General features: G+C 39.9%; 5 protein-coding genes across 5 annotated transcripts; 1 reads left to right on the top strand and 4 right to left on the bottom strand.

Moving 5' to 3' along the window:
- Positions 1–327: 327 nt before the first annotated feature.
- Positions 328–1,127, bottom strand: MELLADRAFT_73351 (uncharacterized protein; the record flags this gene model as incomplete). The annotated part of the gene is made up of 1 exon (XM_007417013.1): positions 328–1,127. One exon carries the CDS (start codon positions 1,034–1,036, stop codon positions 794–796), a length of 243 nt encoding a protein of 80 aa, XP_007417075.1.
- On the bottom strand, positions 1,114–7,572 carry MELLADRAFT_94214 (uncharacterized protein; the record flags this gene model as incomplete). The annotated part of the gene is made up of 4 exons (XM_007417041.1): positions 1,114–1,341; positions 1,431–4,408; positions 4,506–7,238; positions 7,314–7,572. 4 exons carry the CDS (start codon positions 7,570–7,572, stop codon positions 1,114–1,116), a joined length of 6,198 nt encoding a protein of 2,065 aa, XP_007417103.1.
- Positions 7,573–12,889: 5,317 nt separating this feature from the next.
- MELLADRAFT_45689 (family 16 glycoside hydrolase) lies at positions 12,890–15,430 on the bottom strand (the record flags this gene model as incomplete). Its single annotated transcript, XM_007416991.1, has 6 exons — positions 12,890–13,511; positions 13,590–13,668; positions 13,749–13,864; positions 13,945–14,593; positions 14,671–14,942; positions 15,012–15,430. The coding sequence occupies 6 exons, from the start codon at positions 15,329–15,331 to the stop codon at positions 13,472–13,474; spliced, it is 1,476 nt and encodes a 491-aa protein (XP_007417053.1).
- A 2,069-nt stretch (positions 15,431–17,499) lies between these two features.
- On the top strand, positions 17,500–21,192 carry MELLADRAFT_94212 (uncharacterized protein; the record flags this gene model as incomplete). The annotated part of the gene is made up of 7 exons (XM_007417040.1): positions 17,500–17,830; positions 17,928–18,335; positions 18,400–18,664; positions 18,749–19,508; positions 19,584–20,820; positions 20,879–21,088; positions 21,143–21,192. 7 exons carry the CDS (start codon positions 17,500–17,502, stop codon positions 21,190–21,192), a joined length of 3,261 nt encoding a protein of 1,086 aa, XP_007417102.1.
- A 2,819-nt stretch (positions 21,193–24,011) lies between these two features.
- Positions 24,012–25,114, bottom strand: MELLADRAFT_94211 (uncharacterized protein; the record flags this gene model as incomplete). The annotated part of the gene is made up of 4 exons (XM_007417039.1): positions 24,012–24,086; positions 24,160–24,402; positions 24,484–25,018; positions 25,101–25,114. 4 exons carry the CDS (start codon positions 25,112–25,114, stop codon positions 24,012–24,014), a joined length of 867 nt encoding a protein of 288 aa, XP_007417101.1.
- Between the last annotated feature and the right edge of the window lie 659 nt (positions 25,115–25,773).

The raw sequence follows: 25,773 nt of genomic DNA, 5'->3' as shown, positions 1-25,773 counted from the left end.
CGCTGCAAACCGATCCCGATCTACAACTTTGAAGGATGATTCTGCCTTTCATGCAAATTCCATACGTCCAAATACAAAAACATGGAATGAATCAAACGAACCCAGCTCTTTGTCTCTCACTCGGAACCTCGACACCCAAAAGCAAAGGTAAACACATATTAAAGGTACAAACTCATATCTTCTTTCTGATTTTCTGTCAAATCAATACAAAATACAAACACAACCCAAAACGTAGATGCACAAATCAAAAAGTTTCGTTTTCAATTTTTTTCTTGTTAATACTCAAACAAACTAAATCCCCAAAACTCTCTGTGCAAGTAACTTCAAAACCAAAACAAAAACCACATTTGTCCATTATATCATTATATCATTAATAATCAAATTGTATTTTTTTTCTAAAGAACCCATCAACTCCCAATATAACGAGAAAACATTGAAACAGAAAACATTCAAAACCTTTTGCAACATTGTAACAATCTAAACACAGAATTATGCACATTTAACAAGAGACATCAATAAATAGATCAATAAATAGAAAAGAAAAATGAACAAGCGAAAAACCCCCACCCCGGTTAAATTTGGCATAATAATGATACTTATATACAGCACATAAATCTATTTGTTCAAAAAAAACCCTATCAACATATACATAAGATTTCACTATCAATCAACTAAATCTGTGTCCTTTTTTTAAATAAAACTCATTGCAATCTTTCATCTCAATATAATAAAAAAAATCGTATAATCATAAAAATCAGAAATCTAAGCAAAACATTACAGAAACTTTATTTTTTCAAGGTCTCCAATGTTTTCTAACACTAACAGAAGTCACCAAATTAGGAGTAGGTGAAGCATGATTAGGTGTCATTTTTAAAACTTCAGCTTTTCTTAAATATAATTGAATAGCTTCAGGTGGAGTAGAAATCGCCATGGGATGAGCACTTAAGGTTCTAGCTCTTGGTGTAGAAACAGATTGAGTTGAAGTTCCTAAGAGTTTATGTTCTGCTGATGCTCTTCTTGCTTCATTTGATGTCATCCATTTCTCTTGAGATCCTGCTACTGTTAAACCATCTGGCCTCAAGGGTGATACAGCTACAGCTTGTTTAGAATGTTCTAATAGAAAACTAAACATTCCAAATTCAAATCATCAGCAGAGATTACTTTCGTTCTGTTTCTGATCCACAGTTTAACGTACCTAGATAATTCATTCCAACCTCCACCAATCCTCACCATTACCGTCTGACTTCTCAAGATTCTACAGAAATACATTTTGTTACCAATCCAATACAGTCCACTATTATCCTCCCAAGTTTCTTCAACAGGCGCTACATGAACTTCAACCTACCCATTCAGCAATTTTCGTAAGCAAAATTTCATCAGCCAAAACTGGGTTACAGATTCCAAGTCAAAGAAAGTAAAAAACCACTCACTGCAAGTCGATTAACAACCTTTCCAACCATTTGATCAATGTTTCGATTTGGTTGAGGTCGATATTGGACTCGCTTTTTCTCAATACCATCCATTCGAGTAGACGGTGGAGTACTAAGCCCAAACGCGGTCCGACTCTGGCTCATGGACATTAGGCTGACTCGATTTCGAAGACCGCTACCACCACCCCCAATTCTTCCCCTCAAGCTCGAAGGAGCTCGGGTCCTCGTGTATCCCGAGGGAGGGGGATGACTGTCAAAATGGTCTTTAGAGGCAGATCGTGGATCTGGTGTTCTTCGCCCAGCTCGACAACTAGCAGCAAGGGATGGAGATGGCATATACGGCGAGTTGGGATGAGCATGACGATCGAGGCTGTGTTTCAATCCTCCTCTCGTTTCTATTGATCCTAATGGTGTTGAGATGGTTGGAATCTTAGCAGTTATGCGCGATGGTGATCCAGCAGTCGAACCAACTGAGTTACTCCTCAATCGTACTGGTGATCGATCAAGTAAAACAGGAATCTTTGAAGCTGGACTATTGTTCTTCTTGGCTGAGAAAGATTGAGGTATATAACTATCACTCCCTTCATCTGGGTTCAGTCTTAACTTGTTTGATCGATCATTAGGATCGTCCTTGGACTCTTGTCGATCTTTTACCATCTCTGATAATTCAGCCCAAGTTTGAGTAAGACGTTCTAATTGATATTCAACTCTACCATCATTACCAACCCCACAAGCTTTCAAGCTTACTTCTTTTAATTTCGTTTCAGATTCTTGATTCACTGAGAAGAGCTCGTCATCTTCTGAACCGTTATTCTGATGATGATCTAATGCATCAAGTAGACGTGAGAAACTTTGATCACATAATTCTACCGCTTCATTGAATTCCATCAATTCCTTCAGTCTTTCAAACTTTGATGAAGCCGAATCGTATTCTTTGACACATCTTTCTAATAACGTTTCATCTTTCTCTCCTGAGGCTGAGACTGACTCTAATTCCGACATCAGATCCAAGATTTCAAGATTGATGCCTTCCAACCTGCCCTGAATATCGATCACAGTCTCTCGAGTTGGTAAAGGCGCATGTCTTTTCTCAGGCTCTCGAACCCAACGATCAAGATCAAGTGAAACCAATCGATCCAAGATCTCGAACATCCTTGCCGATCTTGCCTTTTGTTGTTGACACAGCTTCATCCCCACTTCTGTCCCTTCTAGCATCTTGTTCACTTTTGCTGTGATAGAATTCAATTGTACACGTAGCGTCTTGATTCGGTTTAACTCCCCAGTTTCTTGAAAAGAAGTCTTGAAGCTTGTTTGATCTAAACCTTGATTCAGATCAGAGAGACATGCCACTGGCAAAGTAATCTCGAAAAGATCGATATGATCAATCAGCTGTGGCAGGCCAAGCTCGAGTCGAGTGAGAGTTTCGTGACTCTTAGAAGTCATTGCCACCAATCGTTTAATCTCCAAAAACTTTTGTTTCAGTCGATCATTCTCTTCATTCAACCTCGCAGAAGAAGTGGAAGAGGTAGAACAGTTCAAGCCACTAGTCCTAACTTCTTTGGTTTTAGCCTTTGATCCACTTTCGATTTGGGATGAAAGTGACTCAAGGTTATCAATTTTTGCACCCTCTTCTTCAATCTCTTTCATAAACGGACCCAATTCCGATTTGATCCAATGCTTCACCCGAGATGATTCAAGACCGATCTGGTGTGCAATCACAATCTGATCCACTCCCATTTCCTCCATCTGAACCAATTCCCCAGCACCCTGGACTATTCTTTCAATAGCTCTTCTTTCCGCTTCACTGCTCTTGCTTGAAACCTTTTCGAAACTTGATCCTATCCTCAACAATTCAGATTCTGCTTTTATCAAATAAGAATGTTCGATATCTGGCATCTTACTCAGGTTGGCAGTTTCTTCTAAAATATCAGAAACCTTGGACTTCATGAGCTGTGACTTTTGGCCGATCGAGGTCTGGTCCGTATTCTGACGGTTGATCAAACTTCGCAGATCTTCAAGAGCTTTCGAGAACCGATCACCCACGTCTTCACCAAGTGCTTCTTTATCAGATTTTGAAAGAGCTTGATCAAGTATTGTTTCATATCTTTCGATCATGTCTTCGATGTCACTTTCTTTGAAAACCGCATTGCATCGAGCACTCCAATTTGTTCGCAAGTCGTACTCTGATCTTCTCACATCAAGATCTGCTTCCAATTGATTGGTGAGATTCTCCAATGCTTTCAATCGATTTTGGGCCGATTCCCATTCTGGTTGTAATCGTCCCAAATGAGTTCTTGATCCATTCAACAGATCATCATCGAGAGGCAGTTTCTCTTTGATTTCGTCTTCAATTCTTTTCACTTTCAAGTTTACCTCATTAATCAAGTCCTTCAATTCAACCATTTTGCCATCTCCAATCGACGTAATCGTGTCCTTAAATTTAGTAACTTCTGATTGGAAATCAGGGAAAGGTGCCTGACCATCATCCCCGATCAAAGCAATCTCTGATCTACTAGTGAAATGATTTAGTTCCCAACTCTTTACTTGTGACTCAATTTCTCCCAAGTCAAGGTTAAGCACTCTCAATCGATCTTCGAAATCCGTCAAAGACATCATAGACTCATTCAATCTATATTTCCAATCTTCTCTCCATTCAAATTCGAGTTTTCTCCGTTGATTGATTTCTAGAAACTTATTTCTCAAACCAATCAAATCTTCTGATCTTCGAACAGTTGAATTAAAATAAGATTGTAACTGATGTTGTAACATTTGTTTAGGTAAAATAAATTGATCAGGTTTAAATAAATTTGAACTTAAACTCGGACATTGATGAATGAAATCTTCTAAACTTTTCGGGATTCGTTCATCTATCTCAGTTCGAATTTCTTGATTCAATTTGTTCGTGAGATTTGTGATCAATTCATGACATTGAGCTTGAATCTCGAGTTCTGGAATCGCTGGTTGCATTCGATCAGAACCTATGTGTTGCAAACGGGGCCGGGGAGGACCAATAAAGTTGATCAGATTTCAGATCAAATTTCAAAGGTAGCAAATAGAGAAAATAATAAGACCTACCAATAACTTCCATCCAGACATTCAATTGGCCTTCGACTTTTTCCAACCCATTGATTATATCCTTGATCTCTACCTTCACATCTTCAATACCATTACTAAATCTTTTTCCAACTTCGCAATCAATCCATTCCAAAAGACTAAATTCATTACATAATTGATCCCTTAATCCAAACAAACTCATTTCAATCCCATTCAAGAAATTCTTGATTTCTGCCTCATATGATTTAATCTCTAGTCCTTCATTCTCCTCTACCACAAACTTGATTCGAGCTGGTAAAGATTTGACTAAACTTTCAAGCTCCGGAACATACTCTTTAACTTTGGTCACTAGTCTATTCCGACCTCGATTTACATTTGTCTCTCCCTGATTTCTTCTATGCCTCGTGGTTGTATCAGTATCAGTATTTGAGGTTGACTCTGAAGTGATTTCATACGTCCGATCCAGTTCAACTCCAATTGTATCTTGTACACGTTTAATCAGTCGACTACCTTCAATCATCAAACCGTCTTGGAGATTGTCTAAATTCTGAATCTCTTGAGTCTGAAGCTTAATTGATTCTCGAATCCTTTCCAATCTTTCCAACTCCTTGAGCTTTTCATGTTTCAACATATGATGTAACTCTGAGATTTTGGAATGAATAATAGGTTGGTTGGGTAATTGGGCAAGTATAGAGCTGATAAGGGGCTCTAGATCAGCCACAATTAATTGTCTTGCTTCTGTACTATCCTTTAATAAACTCGTCTGACTGCTTGTGATCTGGAGCAATCTCTCTTCCTCCTTCACTTTCTTTTTTGAATCCTCCAATTCACTTTCTTCAGCATCACTCAATAGACCTGGTACCCTAGGGATTCGATGGAGATGATCATCACCTATCATACTAGTAGATTTTTCTTCTTCAATCTTGATCAGCTTTTTCCACTTTGATCGACCAATCTCCCAAATCAACTTCGTTCTCAAAGTTTTTACTTGTTTTTCGCCTTTAATCAAACTTTTCCATCCATGTCGAACAAGCTTAAGTCTTTCAATTTGTAACGTTCTTGATCGTATAAGTTCTTCAATCTCATCCATCTGATTCTTGAGATTGCGTGTTGTTGATTGAGTATCTGATTTGATTTTAGGATCAACGCCTAAAGCCTTTAACTCTATTAACACTGTCTCAGCATTTTCTAAAAGTTTGAAAGCTAGTTGCAATTCGACTTTTAATTTCTTTTCAATTTGATACCAAGCTTGATCAAACGCATCACTCGATGACCCTTCTAATGTGTCGACTCCTATTTCAATTTCGTGGGTAGAAGTCACATCTGTCGGAGCACCAGCTCCTTTTGACTGTGATCGATCGAGAGCTTCGATATCTTCAATTAGTTCTTTGAATCTCATTTTACTTGCTTCCATGGCCGATCTGATCTCCTTAGATCTCTCAATCTTATCGACTGCTAATTTATACAGATTGACCAATTCGATCAATTGGTCCAAACGTTGTTGTGATCTTTGAAGACCATTCGTGAGATTATTAATCAATGCTTGATTGAGTTGATCTTGATCGGGATAAAATTCATGAGTAGGTAAACAAGAGAAATGTTGAATTCGCTTTGAATGGCTTTGATGGGTTTTGATGATCGAGTTCAATTTAGTTTCAATGATTGCGAATTTAGGTTTATGGTTAGATGAGATCCGATTCGAGTTGATTTCTAATTCAATCTCCCTCTTCATGATCTCCACTTCATTGTCTAATGAGCGTTGATGATACCAAATCTCATCGGCTTGTTTGTATTGATCTAGGAGAGTAGCATAAAATCTGGCTATATCAGATGATACGATCGATCTCACACTTGCTTCTAATCGGTCTTGCTCATCTAAGAAGGCTTCTGGTAAATGTAAGCCTGAGTCGATCAATCTATCAATGGTTGTTGAAGTAGGTATCACTAAACGATTGAGTGTACTGAGTTTGGTACTGATAGATGAAAGTTGCAAAGTCAAAGATTGAATTCGCATGGCTCTAGATTGACTTGAGATCAAAGGAGAATGAATCGAAGTCGGCAGAGTTGCCGAAGGGGTGGGTGTGGTAGGTAAAGAGTGATTCCGATTAGAACTAGAGCTACTACGATGAGTCCTTACACTCATCGAAGACTCGGGATTGACCGTGATCCTAGCAGAATACGTTGGAGATGGCGTTCGATAGTGCTCGTCAATGCTACTTTTTCTGTCACTGTTATAACTGTTTAATTTCATAGGCGTGTGAGTTTGATCAAGGGGCAAGCATGTTTCGCCATTGGTATGGTCTGTATCAGGTTGAGGATGATGAACGCTACTGATTGAGAGCCGAGTAGAGGATCTTCTAGGTTGGTTTTGATAACTAAACGATTCTTGCCGAGAACGAGGAAAAGGAGTTTGAGCAGATAAGATAGGAGAACGTGATTGAGGTCCCAAGCTTTGTCGCAAGAGTGGAGATGAAGGGGTTGGAGTTGAGGTTGGAGTTGTGACTGGAGTTGAATGATCTGGATGAGGAGGTGACCATCTAATCTTTGAGATCAATTTAGGTCTCTCTTGTTGTAATTCATCAAGTTGAGCTTTTAATTTTTTGGTTTGTTGATCCCATTTAATCCTTAAATCAAGAATTTGCAATTGTTTTCGCCGTGATCTAAGAAGATGCTCTAGTCTTGAGAAGGCTTCGAGTGTACCCAAGGTTAAACCCACTAGATCGGTATCTTCTCTTGACATGTTAGTAGTTTTGGCTTAAGAAGACAAAAAATCCAGATTACATTCAGTGTTTATTGTGATACGCTGATGGGCACAGAAATAGTACTGACACATTGCCACTTTCTTCATGAGAGCAAATTCATCCTCTCGAAAGATATCAGCTTCTCTTTCGATTCGATCATGTTCATGCCACCATTTCTCCCATGTTTTTGATGAAATATCAGAAGAAGCGGGTGCTAAAGGTTCAAATGGTAAGATCTTAGGTAAATTAGATAAAAATTGAGCTTGTTGATCGATTCTAGTTTTGCGTTCATTTAACCTATCAAAAGAGAAGAAGAGATCATAAGATTTTGGGTTCATTTGGTTCATGTTTTATGATTGATGATTGAAATAAAATGTAAAATGTACCCTTCTAATAGTGAGATCAAATGAATATCCAATTTATGAGGTTTTGATTGATTTGTGATCTCGGTTGCTGCATTAATTTTAGTAGTGATTGGTGATAGTTCTTCGTTGTTGTTGATGGATATGATTGAAGTAGGTGGTTGAGATGATGATGTGGATTGATCCATTTTGGTTTGCTAATCAGTCATTGAAAATATCATCAGTCTTTTCAATCAAATCCAATCAAGGTCATTTATAAGAGGACTTCACTAACATTCTCATCATCCCTCATTCAATCATGTATACTTTCTTTACCTTTTACTTGATCTTGTATCTCTTTTTCAATTTCCTGACGTTCTTTCTCTGATCTTGAATATCATGTATCGACTTGATGTGTTTTGATTTGTGACTTGATGAGTTCAAATGGTGATGATGACTTGTGAGATTGGTTGGGGTTAAATTCAAAAACTGCGGGTTGGAATCGTGAACGGTAAATGATTACATAAACATTTTTAACAACTTTGAAACTTCCAAAAATTCAACCCACTCTGCTCAGATTAATCAACTCATCCCTCTTTGGATTCAACCGCTTTGACTGATTTATAGTTTACCCTCAATAGCTTCCGCTCAACCCTCTCGAATTTGAAAGCATTTGCATATCCCCATTTATCTTATCTTTAGAAGACATTCCAGTTCAGATCAAGCAATTCCTGGAAACAGGGTTACTTACTGATGCAAATCCCATTGATGTCAAGGAAGACTTGATTAAGAACCACCATATGTATCACAGGCTATCAGAACAACGTGTACTACCTACTGTTATTCTCTTTCTCCATCGAACTCAATTGTTTTGTTTCGCCCAATCTCTTTCTCACAGCAAGCTTCCCTCATAGAGTGCACACCGCTGCAAGCAATGTGAAGGAAATTTTTACTAATATATTTCATTATAATCTTACAAGACTAACACCCTGAAGAGAGTCGAGGGAAATTGCTTCAATCTCAATTTATAATCTCAAAATATGGAAGAAAGATCTGCAGTCAACAAGGCAGCTCAGATCACCTTGATCAGATCATTATTGGTAGCACTTGGTGGCCAACCGCCTGGCCCGCCTCTAGTAGACCCAGATGTAACAACCCCAGACAACCAGAGCTCATGACATTGACAGGGAACTAATCTTGGATGCTAGTTTGGAATATATAGACAACACCACGGAGGTTTTGCAAGCCACTGATCAAGTCACACACAGACAACAAGATCTCATGGATACCACCAGTAGGTAATGGGAAGGGCTGTGCATTAAACCAAATGAGCCCTTCATCATCTGATAATAGGTTGATGACCAACAGAATCCACCCTGGTAAGCCCATTCACATCATACCGTAAGGTTTTCCCTCTTGTCATCACTGCCTTTGGCACGCACCTTGTCCCAACACCGCCTAATTTTTGTTTTCCAATTGATTGGATGCAGGGTTGGCTGAAGACCTATGATCCCCTAAGGAGAGTGTAATCCTAGGATCCCTAGAGAGGGGGGATTGGATTGCATCGATACAAGTGTACCTCCAAAGATCCCTAGAGAGGGTGGAGTGGAGACAGACAGTTGTGTTAGCATGAGACCCATTGTGGTGCAACATGATCAACAGAACCCCTAACTTATGTGTGGTTGTGATTGCAGATGAGTTGAGCACTACAGATGTGAACAAACAAGTTGAACTGCTTTACATGGTTGGAGTCAGAAATTACAAAGAGGCTGTTGCCCTCCTCAATCACCTTCTAAGATCAAATGCAGGCAGTGTGGTCAACCAAAGAGGTGAAAGGGTCTCACTTGCCAGCAATAGTGGGCGTCCACAATTGGGGCCCTATTGACCTCACAGCAGGAGCAATGCCCAAACCAATCCAACGTGGATGTTGGTATCGGATTGGTTTCGTGTCTAGCTTAACAACAAGCCCACTGTGCCAGGTGATTTTTCTCGGACTCGTCCGCCCCTGGCACAGGGGGCTTGCACATTAAACGACAATCGTTGCGTGACTAATAGCCTCTTTTTGGTGGGCGTTTTTTCACTTCGCTTTTCCACCACGAGTCACAAGTAGGTTTCTTCCAAAAAAACAGTCAGATGAGCTCTATCGAGTTCTGAAGGAAATGGCCTCTTCAGAATCTCGACAGAGCTCATGATCGTGTTGATTCATTGAGGCTCCTTGTTTTGAGATTTGAAATTTTGACCCCTAAGATTGTTATGCGTGACCTCAGAAAGGCTTGAGCGATGGTCAATTGACTCCCTTAAACAAACTTCTTACTCGTTTCCCAGCTCGATTCTTGTGGGCTGGCACTTTTGATTCTCTTTTTTTTCTAATAGAAGTTATGTACAAGATGCTGAACTCCTACCAGCCAGTTTCAGAAACAAGATCAGAGTAATGTTGAATGAGATAGGATGGATTGCATCCAAAAGTGACCCAAATTTCACTTTTTGGGGCTATTGGTCACGCCAGAGATGTTGTTTAATGTGCAAGTCCCTTGTGCCTTGGCTTCGGGCTACCGTGAGCTTTTGCACGATCGGACTTGGGTTAAGTTAGGTTTCGTGTCGCCGACCCAACACCAAATCATCGGGTTTTCCCATGTTGGTTCAGCCAACCCAATATGAGGAGTGAGGATTTTCCATATTGGGTATTGGCAACACAATACATGATGGAGGCAACATGCCTTTTTCTTACTGGGAAAGCCTTGCAACCAATCTTTAACTATGGTATTGGCTTGCATTGCTTCAGCAACACAATATGGCCCACCAGATTTTTGTTGTCCTCATATCATATCGGGTATTGGTCTGAATATGTGGGTTGGCCAATACAACATGGAAAACCTCCAAAAAGTTGTATCATGTTGGATTGGTTTGGGTGTTGGCAGGAGTGCTGTTTTCAAGTTCAGACAGTGTGGGTGAAATCCCATCAGCAAAACAAACCATGGTATACACCATACCCCCTCAGCAGACTAGATCTGAGGAATCTCCTTGTCTGACTATTCCTACACTCCGAGATTCCCACCTGTTCATTTCCAAGAACCACAAGCTCCCTCACAAGTCTACTCACCTATATGTATCAACATCCTGATCCACCACACTGGCACAAGCCTTACCAGAGCCCAACAGCTCCACACAAGGCACAGTTTCTGAGGCCAACCCTTTTTGCACAAACTCAAATGCCCACTCAGACTCCAGTTGTACTTGTCATTTACCTTTGTTCAGCAGAAGATATGGAGGAAGAAGAGCAGGTTTGAGGCCCTGGTGGCATCCACAAAAGGCCGGATAGTCTTGAGAAATGGCAATGTAATCAAAAATTGAACAATGTAGTATTTAAAGCTCAACAAGAGCTTTACAACACCTAGCAAGGGATAATCTATGAAAGAATAACTATTCAAAGTTACCTAAGACTGCCTTCTTCAAAGAAATCAGCACAAGGGCACTTTCTGCCTGCTTTGTGATAACCAAGAAACTGTTAAAAGCAACAAAGAAATGAGCTCAATACTTGCTATAATTATCATTCCCAGTTCAAAAGTGCAAAAAAAGTTCAATAGGTTAATAGATCAAATAAAATAAGTCACACTCATTCATTTTAGACCCTCATAACTGATTTATTTTCTCAGAGAGTTTTACAATCCAGATGGGATGACCGAGTGGTTAAGGTGGCAGTTTAGAACCTTCAAGAGATTTAGCTGCTTCACTTTGTGAGCGTGAGTTCAAATCTCACTTCCGTCGAAGTGACTGTTTTTGAGCTGTGGCTTGAGGTGAAGAAGACATACAATGAGCTTCAGTGGTCTATGAATATATGAACCATACAAGTGGTATGTGGCCCTGTTTTGGCCTGCAAGCACAAATGTGGAAATTTCATACCTGAATTCCGTGCCTCTGGGGTTTGTTGTATTTTTTACCCCAGACACTTAGGAGGGGACTTAGTTGAGTTAGCCTGAATGTGTGCATTGGGCTGCTCCAATACACCCTGCTATATTCCTGCTTTTTTATAGTGTAGTGCTACACTCTGTCATCTCTTTTGCTTTTTTTTATAACTTGTTATCACAAAATTAGCTCATAATCAGTTACATCATGAACTCATATATGGTGTGAGAATAAATGTCATTTCAATGGGATAAGACCTTGTACTAGATTTTCAGAACATTTGATCATGATACAAAATTCATAGATGTTTATGTTCTGGTGCATTGATAAAACCTGTTGATAAGTTGTGATATAGTAATTGGATAAATTCACTTCCAAGACTACTTTACAACATTACTCAAAAAATGTTGGATCATCAAGAAAACCCACACACTTGTAACAAATATTGCATTCTTCCTTACCTTTAGCTTTATCTTTTCCTCCAAAAAAAACATTCATCTTATCAGTTCAATCTTGAACATATTTACATTGAGATCTTAATCTTCATCAAGAATATGAAGAAATTCAAAATCAATTTCCACTTTCAAAATCAAGAACCAAACCAATCAAACTAGTGTAAGCTAAACAAACAAACAAATTCATGCTCACACCACACACACACACACACACACAAACAAATCAAAACACAAAACACTGTGAATTTCATTCAACTTCCATAATTGGGAAGGGGAAAATGATCAGGAGTATGGTTTGGCATGAAAGGATCTATCACTGCATGCCTGAGCCATAACACCCACACTACATATGTGCAGTAGGCTGAGTGAATGGGTAGCTGTATCATGTACATACCGGTATGCTCAGTTTTCTGCTCATCTGAATACATGAATTATATGTAATACATGCTGTAGCTTTTTTCAGCTCAACAAAAGCATTCCAAAAATTGACTACATACACTGACTCAAAGTTTTGGTGTAATTTCATCAACCAAACTTTATGTAACACCTTTTCTGTTACTGACAAATGGCTTTGAGAATATTGCCTGAGTAGCTATGAAGATATATATAGTGAATGTTTGGGACAGTTTTGTCAATGTCAAAAAATTTACATGATGTATCACATGTGATCTATTTTTTCAGATGAGTACATAACTGAGCATACCTGTATGTATAAGATAGGCAAATAGTCACTCAGCCTGCTGCACATATGTAGTGTGGGTGTTATGGCTCAGGTGTGCAGTGATGGATCCTTTTGTGAAAAACCATACTCCTAATCATTTTTCCCTTGCCACTTGAGGAAGTTGAATAATTTTCACAGTGAAATATCAATTGTTTACTTCAATCATCACTTCTTCTCTTCTTTTGGTTTTGATCATTAATGATTTGAAAAATCAAAATAAACCCTTTGTAAGTAAATGTTTTTTCTGATGATGATAATTTGTTTCAAGCATAAAAATGAAAAAGTAAGTAGTGCAAAGAAAATGTAATAAACTCTCTCTATCAACAAACTCTGTAATAAGTATCTCAAACCTAATTCAGATCATATCACACATCACACATCACACATCACACATCACACACATACAATCAAATAATCATATGAAAAACATGAGCAATAAACCCATCATCATTCAATACCTGATCAACCATTAAGCTCAATATTTTGTTCAAAAAAAAAGTCCATACAAGTTTATCATCTCAATAAGAAAAAGAAAAAAAGAAAAAAAAACTAAGAGAAAAGATCAAAACTTCAATAAACAAAAAAAAACCAAGACCAGACCATTAAAACCCATGTACCAATACCAACCCATACCAAACCCAAATCAATCATCAAAAACCAACCGAAAAAAAAATCTCATCACACTGCTTTGGATCATGAAATCTTTCAAAATAAGAAGAATATATGGATAGAGATATATATTGATATGAAGAAAGAGAGAAATCGATAAAAAAAAAATCAATGATTAAAAGGTTCTGGATATATCAATAAAATGCTTGATTTGTTTTTAGCATTGGTCTTTAAGTTTATTTTTAGGAAAAGTATATCTAAAAGACCCAGAACCAAATGAATGTTAATTGATCAGTACACGTTTCACATCATAGGTTCTACAAACCTGAACTTACCCAGCTTCTTTCCAAGTAGTAAAGTTTGGATTTGTATAAGCACCCATATGTCGGTTAATATAATCTTCTGTTGGGCGATCTAATCATTTTGTAGAATCGTAATTTGGAAAATCAGTTCATTTTTTTCAAATCATCAGAAAGCCCATCAAGTAGACAAACCTTTTGGATTACAGCCAATGTTGGTATGTCCATCCTTTTGATAGATTCGTACGTAATCAATGTACATATTGGCTGGAAATGTTAATTTATCCCATTCAACGATTTGAAATTTGTTTCTATCATCATTACCCATACACCAATCATTGTGTCAGTTGTTTTCTTTATGAGGCCAGTGTCTATAAAATAGAAGACTCACGAGATTCCCAAGTTCAAGATCACATACATCGGTTCCATGGTGATCGGTCGAGGTGAGATCTCAGTGGCCGAAGGTTGTCCAATCGCATTAGCATAAATTGACCAAGTTTCTTGACCATTATAAGCCCATGTCACTCGACCTCCATCAGCTTGATAACCCTTGACATATTCGAACCCAAAGGTTTGATAACCTTTTCCATCATAAGATGTCCCATCTGACATGGTGATGCCTGATAATGACTCTTGCCAAATCGCTCCATGCCAAGTATTGATGACCGTACCAGCATTAGCAGAAGTGGTGGTCACTTGATTGACAATGTGCATACTACTCGAATCGTTGGCCCATTGATACCCTGCATCCATTGGCGCGATCTGAATCGATTGTGATACCGATCCAATGTTCCCATTCGCTCCGTATCCATATTGAGCTTCCAATACATCAATCTCGGGTCCGGATCGACCTACACCCTCATGTGGACCAGGGTGGTCTTCTCCTTTACACGTACAAGCAGAGGTTCGTTGTCCGGGTAACCAGGATAGTTCACCTCCATAATCACGAGATCCACTCGTCTTCGCTGCATCTGGTGTACGTCCATCAGCGTTGGTCTGATTAGGTAGTGTGCCCACATCACATGCTTCGTAAGAATAAGCTGTTTGTTCGATGCAGAAAAGATAAGTCTCTGTCAACCTTTGCCGCTCTAAGCTCAAAATCGAAAAAAAAACTTACGCCACATTCCTTCGTTTGTAGCACCAAAGCCAGCCCGAGCAAGATTTCCCATGGTCCAGACACCAGGCCAAAGTCCTTGTACACCAGGTTTGCCAGGTAAAGAGATGTTCACTTCAATGTAACCTTCTGTAAAACAAAACTTATTCCAACTTTGAATCATACCCGACCTGACGTTTAGGTTATGGATTGGTTCTTGTGAGAGTGTGATCACTAATTTGCCATCTTTGGTGGTGACTGCATCTGGGTCGTACCATTCAAAATTCGTGGTTTGCCTAGAATCACAAATGGGTAAGTCAACAAGATATTATTTGGACGGCGATATTAGGTTCGAATTCACATACCAATAATGCAGATCGACTGCTTCCCAGAACGGATCATCCCCTGGCCAAAACGTACGACCATCGGTGTTGAATTCGTCAGAGAAGACCAGATTGTATTTTTGACCATCAAAACCAGTTCGAGTTTTCACATCATCAGGAGTAGTGGCATCGATGAGTTGAGGTAATCCAGGAATGTCAGGTACTTGACCAGTACCGTTGATCCCCCCTAGGTTCCATCCGATCAAACCAGGAGCTTGACGAACAACATAGGTTATGATGGGATAAAGAGCAAACAGGGCAATCAAGCCACCGACCAAGACAGCAAGAGACACTACATTCATCCAACCTCGCCCTGAGAAAAAGATGATTTTACGATCTGCAATTGAATCTAATCTTGGATCAGGATCGTGTAAGAAATCATCAGGTTCTTTATTTTCTTCTTTCCATAATAAATCATCTGTTGTTTCACCAAATCCATAACCTAAACCTGGAGAAACATTAGATTGATGATTGAGATGAGCTTGATGAAGGTGAGGATTGTTACGATGATTATATTGAGTCCCATCATCGAGCGAAACAAATGAATCACGAATCGAGCTAAGGTCTTCTTGAGATGGAGATTTGTGTAATTGGTTTGCTCTGAATCCAAATGAATTAGGAAGTTGATTAGGATAATATTCATGACAATCTGATGTACCACCCGATGTAACAGAAGTAAGAGATGTTAAGCGTTTTGATGAATTGGAATCTTGGGGACTGAATTGAGATGATTGAAGTTGTGGTGATCGAAATTGATCACTCAATCTAGAGCCAATCGAATTTGAACCGATTCCTACAACACTCAGTTGAGCTGGGAATGGACCATAATCACTACCTACTAAACCAGCAGCTATAGCATTAAGACTGTTTAGATCAGGACCACTTCCATTGATAGGACTACCACCATGATGAGATGAAGATCCATAGGTTTCCAAATAAGAATCACGATGTCTTGATGATCGACGAGGATGATTGAATTGAGGGTTGTTTGTGAGTGAATTTGTAGATTGATTGAAGTGATTTTTTGGACTTGTTCGATTTTCTTCGGTTGATGAGTTTTCGGTCGTAGATTGATCTAATAATAAATCAGGACTTGAAAAACTCGAATCTTCAATAGGTTGTTGTGACGATGGAGATTGTTGTTGTTGTTGATGATGATGATGAGAATGAAGAATAGTAGGAATCGATTGATTTGAATTCAAGTTTGGTGAATTAAAAGATGGAGGATTGGGTAATTGAGACCTTGATGGATGATTAGAAGGAGGTGAATATGGAAAAGGAGGTGAAGGTGAATCAGATTGAGGAACTGGATCGTAAGGCATTGTGAATTGTTTTTGATATTTGATCGATTTTGAATAGATTGGGATAAGATGAGTTTTGAAGTGTGATTAATCAATGTTGATTGATTGAGTTAAATATCGAATTAGATAAATGATGATGAATGATTGAGTGATGGATGATGATGATGAGATGATGATAATAAGGAAATGAATGAGAATGGTAGTAAAATGATTGATTTGATTTGATTTGATTTGATGAGAAATTCAAAACGTAAGACGAAAACAATTTGGTAAACAAGAGTTTTTAAAAATTTAAAATATTAAAAAAACTAATTTATATTCAAGGTCAAGCTCAAAGGTAAATAATAATAATCAATTTCTCTTCTTTACCTTTCTTCTATCAATCTAAAACGCTTCTTCAAGTCTTGTATGTATGTATCTAACCTCGAGAATCAAATTGCTAGGGTCAAAAGTGTTAGAAAGCTTGTATGAATATATAATCGATCGATTGGATTTATGGAAGCGTTGATTGAGAGTGGATTCATTGAACTTCTAAATTCGAAATTATCTTGATTTCTTTCTTTGACAGAGTTCAATCAATCTCAAAGACTCAAGACTCAAGTTGAATTATGTAAAATCAAAATTATAACAGAAATGGTACAAAAACCATTCAAAGGTAACCCTTTTAAGTACAATTCAAACAACCTTTCAGTTTTTGATCTTGCAGTTTCAGCTTTCTCACTAACCAAACATTGATGATCTTGCTGTGAGAAGTTAGAGCTTCTTTGATTCATGTCACATCAACTCTCTCTGATCAAATCAGCAGTTGGATAGGACCCAGGAATGCGCCTGGTAATGTACGTGACGAACAAGGGGGGTTTTGAGGGCAAAAACTTGCAGATGTACGTGACGAAAAGGGGGTTTTTTCTGGATTTTTACCAAAATGTACGTAACGTGAAAGGGGGGTTTCAAGGTGTGGTGAACTGATGTACGTGTTGTGAAAGGTGATATTTTCACACAGGTAGGTTATGTCAGGTAGAGGCAGGTTTACCACCCAAAACATCAGACCTCATCAGACTAGTTCACAAGTTCATACCTCTTCACACAGCTTCTCCGCATACAATCACATCTGATCAAATCTGATCACATACTCTTACAATCCCTCAATAACCTACAAGAACACATCAAACATGTTATCTTTTGAGCAAACATTACAAAAAATTACAACCCTGTGCAACCAATGCCCTAGTCTTCGAGAAGGGACTCGTAAAGATCTCACCTTCAAGACGTTTTCCAATGCTCCAGTTACCAATGCTGAAGAAGGAATGTGGTATTCAGTTAACTTAACTCTTGATTCCGTATTTGGTCGCGACTGTATCAAGAAGAACATATCAAAAGGGACCTTTGGACTTCCACTGGTGGTCGAATGGGTCCGGAAAGCTCAAAAGCATCAGACATGGGACGGCGATTGTGATAAGTTGATAAGGGTCAAGCTGGACAATATTATATCGGCGCTCAAAGGTGAGTCTTCTACAGTTCTGTATCAGAAATGATGGGAGGATATGTAGGATGATGCAGGAGTATTTACTGATTTGAATGTAAATCTCAATATTGAAAGATGCAGGAGCTGAGGATAACGAATCTGAAGAGCCGAGCGTCTCAAAATCGGTGGGTGGTACGAAACGACGGATTGTGTCCAACCCAAAGACCTCAAAGACTCCAAAGCCTCCAGCCAAGCAACCAAAGACAACTTCTACAAACGACTCAAACATCATTGTCTTGTCCTCTGACGACGAGGTGGTAATCACAAAGGTTACCATTCGAGGCACCACTAAGAAAGCTCAAAAGCAAGTCAAAAAAACGAACGTACTCGGATTGTGCCCGTTATCAACCCCAGACAATACCTGCAAGCGATGCAAGGTGGAAGAGCGTCCTGGAGGCAAAGAATTCTCATGCCATTGTGGTGCCAAGCCAATTTGGCTGGACAGTGGTCGTGTAAGATCAGCAGAAGCTCACTGGGCTAGTGGTAAGTCATATTGTTGTGATTTTACGTAGGCTTTTAGGCTAATTCTTGATTACAATTGTAACAGCAACTTGTAAGGACAAAACCTGTGGTCTCACAAAGACTACTCAGTTGACTTCTTATTTCCAGTCTTCGACAGCCCTGAATCCGAATTTGATTGAGGTAACTTGTCCTGGACTCAATGACAACACATGGAAGCGAGATCGAGCTACACAAAGCATCACATCTTTTATCTCAAAGACTCCTAGCATTTATTGTGGTAACTACCGACACGAAATCTGTAGAAGTCTTTTTGGAAGCCAGGCTCAAGAGAGCAAGTTGTCAAAAGAACAGTAAGCTGAACCGATAGCTACCCTGGATGCTCGATCTATATGGCAAGTCAAGCGACAAGGCGAGCGATCTGCGATTCATTCTAGCAACTGTACAAAGACTTTTCTTCGTCGAAAGAGAAACAACAAGAAATTGATATGCGATGCTTGTGAAGAAGTCAAAGAAAACCGTAGCTTACTCCGAGCCATCAATACTAAATTTGCCGACGACAAAACATTCAAGTACTCTCGGAACACTTACCACGAGGACAACAACAACTGCTTCTCACCTACTTTATTGAAACTTAGCGACTGTCGCCTCCTCTGCACATCTATTGACACAGCTGCAAATGGTGATTTTGGAAATTTCATGACAGTTGTTGCAGCATCATCTCGGAATGGACTGTTTGATAATCGGGACGCGACACGTGGCTTGATCAAGGCCGTTGCAATCAAGGCTGCACGGGAAAACACTGGAAAGACAACTCGAGGGATGAAAATCGATTCGTGTCTAGACGAGTTTGTGATCACTCTGGGTGCCATCAGCCCACGGGCTCTAAGTCTCTTCAACGACAACTTTGCAGGCCGTAGTAATCGAAGTCTACGGATGATAAGAGCAAAAGAAGGAATGCATCTTCTTGATGGTCTTCACATCGCAAATTTCAATCGAATCTCTCAAGTGCTGAAAGATCTTGGCTACTCTGGTCCAGTCGCAGCTGCTTCAGATCAGACAGTGTGTGTAAAGCGCCTTCGCCATTATAATGGATGTTTGGTTGGGGCTCAAGGTGGGGATATTCCTTTCAAGGATGCTTCTGAGCTCCCAGATCTGGTCAAATCAGTTGTAAAGAAGAAAGATCTCTGCTCAAAAGTAAGACATACTTTCTCAGATTTTATCATCCTTTGCTTTATCATTCAAAGGAGCTTTCCAATCATTAACTTCGAGTGTATCCCCTTTGAACAGATTCGAGCTTATACACTGCAGGTTCCCTTGCCTAATGTCCCAACTTTTGTAGTGGCTCTGATCGCTAGTTGTGATAAGGAGACTTCAAATGACATACTCGACAACCACATCAAGTTCCTTAATTTAGCAGAGGAATCTGGTATCAATATTCTTTCGCTTGGTGCAGACGGCGCACCAACTGAGCTATGTGCTCAATCTGCACTCGCGGAAACAGCAACTCAATTTATATCATACTCGAACTCAACGTACAACGTCCACATCAAGGTCTCTCTTATGGGTCATCCTCCACGACCAATTGTAATGGTACAAGACCCCAAACATGCTCGTAAGACTGGTGCAAACCAGCTGGGATCCGGAGCTCGTCTAATCATCATAGGCAAGTATCATGTCTCTATACAACAGGTTGCGGCGATTCTCCAGTCGGGCCGCAGTCCACTACTTCATAAAGACGTATTTGACTGCGACAAACAGGACGATGGGCGAGCATTTCGCACTTTGAACTCGTCCACACTAGCAGTTTCAGTTGCCGAAGACGACAGGCTTGGTTTATCGATCTACCTCTATGTGATTGGCAAGATGTGTGATGCCTGGCTGAACCATTGGATCGGACATCGTGAACGCATCCGATCAGCGTGGACTGCCGAGTTTTTTTTTAGACTTTGGAAGAAGGACCTTCTCAAACGACAAGCTGAGCCTCACAAGCTCATGAGTTTTTCTCAAAACTGTATATCGGCTCAAAGTTTCAAAATATTTTCAACTCTTGCTACCTCCTTACTCCAACTCATCATAGCTCATCGAGAGTTCTATCCGACCTACCCATTACTCCCATGGAAACACGGCAGCGAGCCCTGTGAACACGTCTTCGGCTGGATGCGTATTATTTCGCCAAGATTCACAGTTCTCAACGCTCGGATGATGATGCCGAAGATTCACGCGATCGTCAAGAATATCATGGCGGGAACAATCAAAATACCGCCGTCTGAACACATGCATTCTGGATACCAGTATGCTTTCTCCGACGAACCTGAAAACGAAAATCTCAAGTTTCTTGCGGAATTCCCGACTGATGAAGAGATCTCAGAAGATCTTGCAATTGCCTATGAGCGAGCCAATCAGCTTGCACTTGTCTGTGGTATGAATTCACTCAATTCTCTCATTGAGAACGTTCTGGGGCCAAATTTGGATGAATCGATTGAAAATTCACCTGAAGACTTATCAGGTACGCTGATTTTACTCACTTTCCTAACTCCTACTGACATGTAAACATTGAATCCTAGATATATCGGTTTGTGCTACTCAACTCTATGATATTGAATATGGATACACAGCTCGCAACATTTGCGAAAAGGAAGCCCTTGAAGCAGCTGCACATTTAACCAAGGAACAGAATGCCATAGACATGTGTCTTGAAGCCTTGCCTGAAGATGCTGAAAGTGAATGCTTACAGAATGCAGCAATGTCTATATCAAATCTTCTCAATCCAGCACGTAAGGCCCTTTCAGTTATTATTTCTAAGCGTTCACTACACTTTACTGACACAGTACTCTCTTGCTTCAATAGCTGTAGCTCAGAATCATCAAAACTCAAATGACACCAAAAGCGATATAGCTTTCGGTCCTTTAGTCATTGATAGAAAGCTCATCGGCGCCAGTCTTATAGGTATCCAAAAACAGCACGACAGCAAGGTTGTAAAGAATAAGGGAAATGAGAGAAATCTCATCCATCCGGATGAATTACGTCCAGAATTGACAAGCAAAACTAAGAGTGGTGGTGCACAAGCCAGTGCTTGCTCAAAAATTATTGCCGTGTGCTTCAAGAACTTGGAAGAAATTCCAACCGGCGAAGCACGCCGACATCGCTGGAATATCAATGTCAAGATCAATCTCTCTGGGATTGTCAAAGATACAGCTAATTTTGGTCCGGTCCACCTACAAGGACTTCTCGACGGTGGCGAAATTAAACCCGCGAACCCTATCAAACCTGGAAGCTTCCTCATTGTTATCAAGCATCATGTACGTTACCTGTGTTTCATGAATTTGGTGATAATGATTCTGATGTATTGATATCATCTAGACTCTGTACTTGGCACGAACCCTTGTTGTCTATAAGCTTGTCAACAAAAAGCATGCATTTGTGACAAGTGCAAATGCTAGGAAGGGTTTGTCACACATTGCGGTACAAATTTATTTCTACAACCCGGCTTACCCAGTTGTAACCCCAACTCAAGGCTTGTCATCCACTGCGTTGACATACTCTTTGTTAGATGCTACGGATGTAGTTTATGTTTTTGATCCTTCTGCAGGTTCCACATTCAGTGACGCTGGTGATGGTTGCTTTATGATTCCAACAGTCATACGCAATATGCTTGGATCTGTACATCTTGATAAGCTGATTGATCACTATTATGATGAATTAGCACGCTCTAGATCTCAGCCCAACAATGGAGAGATCTCTGATTAGTTTTTAGTAATTAGATACATAACTTCAATGATTTTCTTGTAGAGGGATTGCTTATGTTGTTTGAAAAAACTATGAAAATAAATCAAATGTTTACATGCATCTACATAACTTTGTGGGAATCTTGCGTGCTCCAGAACTTCCTTTTTCTTTTTTTTCGAGGTACGTGACCAAGAAGGGGTTTTTTGGGGGTCAAAAATTCAAAAACCAGCGTATGTATGTGACCCCAAAGGGGATTATTTGGGGCGGTTTTCAAATCGACCCGGAAAAAGTGGCTTTTTCACGTCACGTACATTACCAGGCGCATTCCTGGGTCCTAGTTGGATTCTGGAATAACCTCGCAGTCTTTGATCCAATCCACTTCATCGGTAACTTGGCACATCCAACGCTCAACCTGCCAGGAGACTGCGCGGGTGACTTTAAAAATCCAAAGGTCTTTTATTTTTTCAAGCCTTCGGTTTCTTCCCACGAAGGCGCTGTGAAGGCGTTCTTCCGGCCCATGTTGACAGTTGTATTTATATCCTTACGTCATGTCCAACCCCGGGGCCAGTCCCGGTCCTCGTTTTGGGAGTTTGGACTTTGATTTTTCTTTTGTATTTCTTTTGTATTTTGACCTCTTCAAATCTTTGAGAACCCAACAAAATACATCATAAATGGAATTCAAAAAAGCTTCCAGAGCTCAGAGAAGGCTTTCTAAGGCTGAACAGACTTTTGACTAGTCAAAAGCCTTGTGTGAAAGGGTGATTGATCTAATTTTGTGACCACCTTTTTGATAAGTACAATGAGACTGTCACAACTAAGTACTTAAGTCAGGTATCATAAGTACTTAAGTACCTACGGTAATGCACTATCAAGCATAAGACAGCCTATGTATATGCATAGGTCACATGATGTGGGAATTTTAGTAATAAAAAATCAACTTTTGATTGAACTTTTGGACCATTGAAAATTTTCAACCAAACTTTTATCATGTTTTGATAACCATCAAGCAAGAGTCAAAGTGTGATAACAAAGCCTGGTTGACCATGGAATCCTTGATACTCATCAAAACTGTATCTTCATCATTCCTCATTTATCTTTGATTCAGATCTTCCATTCTCATACTATGTTTCACTCAGCTTCACTCTTAAGATCCTAACATAACTCATATATCAAGTTTACATAGAGCTATGCCCTTCTATGATTTCAAACAAGACATATAAACAAGATTTGTATTGTAAAGATTTCAACCTGTATCCACTCCTCAAAGCTCTCAACTAGACAGGTTACAGGATTGAGAAGATCTCAAGGCTTCAATCCTTGATTTCAGAAAGTGTCAGAAATTTTCACTTCCGATTATGATAATACATAGTGGTGCTCGAAGTAGATGATGCAATTGCTTTTTGGAAGTAACTTTGTGTATCAAGTTGACATTTGTTAACAGCTCACAGCCAAAAAGTCAACTGGGTCAACCACCAGGTCAACTTTGCACACCACTAATCAACTCCAAAGCATTGGCCAAAGCCTCTAAAAACCAGCCCTGCCCCCAGTATACCAATTAGTCTAGCACTTAATCTCACATATTCCTGCAGTCAGAAAATGACAAAAGCCATTTCACATGAACCACTTCCAAAACCATTTCTCTATAAACATCAACACCTAGCTTGTTGGTATCAAAGTATAATGCTTCTTTTGTTTCAAAATGCCTCAAATACAACCTGCCTTTTATCGATTTACTTTACTCTCCTTCTTCAATCTCTTGCATCAATGAGATTCATCTATCATTTCATCACACCTTTTGCTGACCTCTATTTAATTAAGATGTAATTGAATTCTTACCCCAGGTTGGTCATCTCATTACCTGAAAAATTTATTTACCCGAAAAATTTATACATCCATATCACCAACGTTATCCTTTAAAAAAACCAGACGATCTCACAGCTCTATAAGCGCTTTCCGAGATTCTCTTATAACTCAAAGGTGTGATTGATGAGCCGGAACAGTTGTCTTATCCAGGATAGCTTCCAATACTTTGATAACGGCTGTAGGCTAAAGAGATACATCATTTTAGCTTTATATAAAGATGTACCTCATTTCGATATCCCAGGAATGTGGTACTTACTTTAATTGGAGTAGAGTGAGCATGAAACCCATCGGGCATGACCATTCCAGGCGCCATCTTGCTACCCCAAAGAAGCTGATCGTCCCAAAAGGCGTAATGTCTTCGACCTAACATGGTGGCTACTAATTCAAAGTCTCTTGCCCAGCCTCCTGGGTATAACATCTCAATTGTTGTAGAGAGTCCTGGGGTGACTGGTGCCCAAAGTTGATGCGATAGACCATTTCCATGTAATGATAGAAATATCTAAAAAAAATGAGGTCCGGTGAAAGAGTTTTCAGAAAATTAACCTTACACAGGGAATTCTTTGATGGTTTCTGCACCTACCGTTGTACGAGATGCAACTCTGATCTGCTCAGCCGCTGATAGCTTTTCCCAGATAACGATATCAACATCGACATCCTTGCGGGTTTTTAATGCTTCTAACTCTTTGACCAGTTCCACGTGATCCTCTTGTCGAAGCCGACGCTGGACTGCCTCCTGTCTACTCACATACGTGATCATTGGCCGTGGAGCCTTCCAATTCGCGATGTCAACGATTGGGTTCGGTAAACTGGCCTCAATGGCACCGACAACAGCAAGTCTGACTGGTTCCCACCATTGGGGGGAGGCGGAGGGAATTGAGCCGACTTGGGCGACCATCTTGTTAGCCGCCGCATTCAGAGGTGCGAGTTTTGCAGCTTGTCGATCAACAAATACTAGGCGATCAAAACTCAAGGTGAGTGAAGAATCCTTAAACTCTTCAAAGTCTTGACGATATAGAAAACTAAGAGATGGAAAAGCCGCTCGGAGAACGTAGGCATTGAGGCCGGGCTTGTCGCGCCACTCAGGTTGGTTGAACAGGGTAAACATCAGTCGATCACTGTACATAGACATTATACCAATGATAGACGTTTAGCATATCAATGCGTGGTTTCTGTCATTCCTCGTAAAGTAGTGCTCACGGAGATGGGGTCATTCGAGGCCAGGCAAGACTTGAGATCTTCCATGATCCAAATAGGAGCTCCTGAGCCATGTGTCCAAAATGAGCGAGCTGAATTCAATGAAGAGGTATTGTGTATCAGCATATCTTGTAAAGTCAATCAGAACGCGCGAAAAACGCACTCACAAAGAAATTTTCTTTCCAAACCCACTAGCTCAATACATAATTGCACAGGAACACACTTGTTAAATGCGAACTGCTTTTGATCAATATAAATTGAAGGAATCTTTTGACTGACGGTGGTACCATCAACACGACCAGAAGACGGACCGAGGATTTCGGTGGCATCGGCTGGAGATATGAGCTGGATGTGTTGTGTGATCTGCTCGAGTTTGAGGTTGAGTTGATTTGGGGCGGGTACATAGCCCACTTGGATATGATGAAGGGGTCTGAGGGCATAAGAAGTCGATCAGCTTGAAAAACGATTGTGAGGATAGCATGAGAGATGTGATGATGTTGATAAGTCAAGAATCCGGATAGCCGATATTTCAATCAAGACGATTGAACTACGTGCTAAAATCTTGAATGTGCCCGAGATACTTGGAAATCCAGTCACAGCAGTCACCCCGCACGCGTCACTCGATCAGACCGAGCAGATGCGAACAAGCAAAAAAAGTAGATGGCATTGGTGCATA

The sequence above is a fragment of the Melampsora larici-populina genome (assembly GCF_000204055.1).
Source record: "Melampsora larici-populina 98AG31 unplaced genomic scaffold MELLAscaffold_67, whole genome shotgun sequence".
Lineage (NCBI taxonomy): Eukaryota > Fungi > Basidiomycota > Pucciniomycetes > Pucciniales > Melampsoraceae > Melampsora > Melampsora laricis-populina.
The sequence above is the reverse complement of the archived record's forward strand: the minus strand, read 5'-3'. Positions and strand labels throughout refer to the sequence as shown.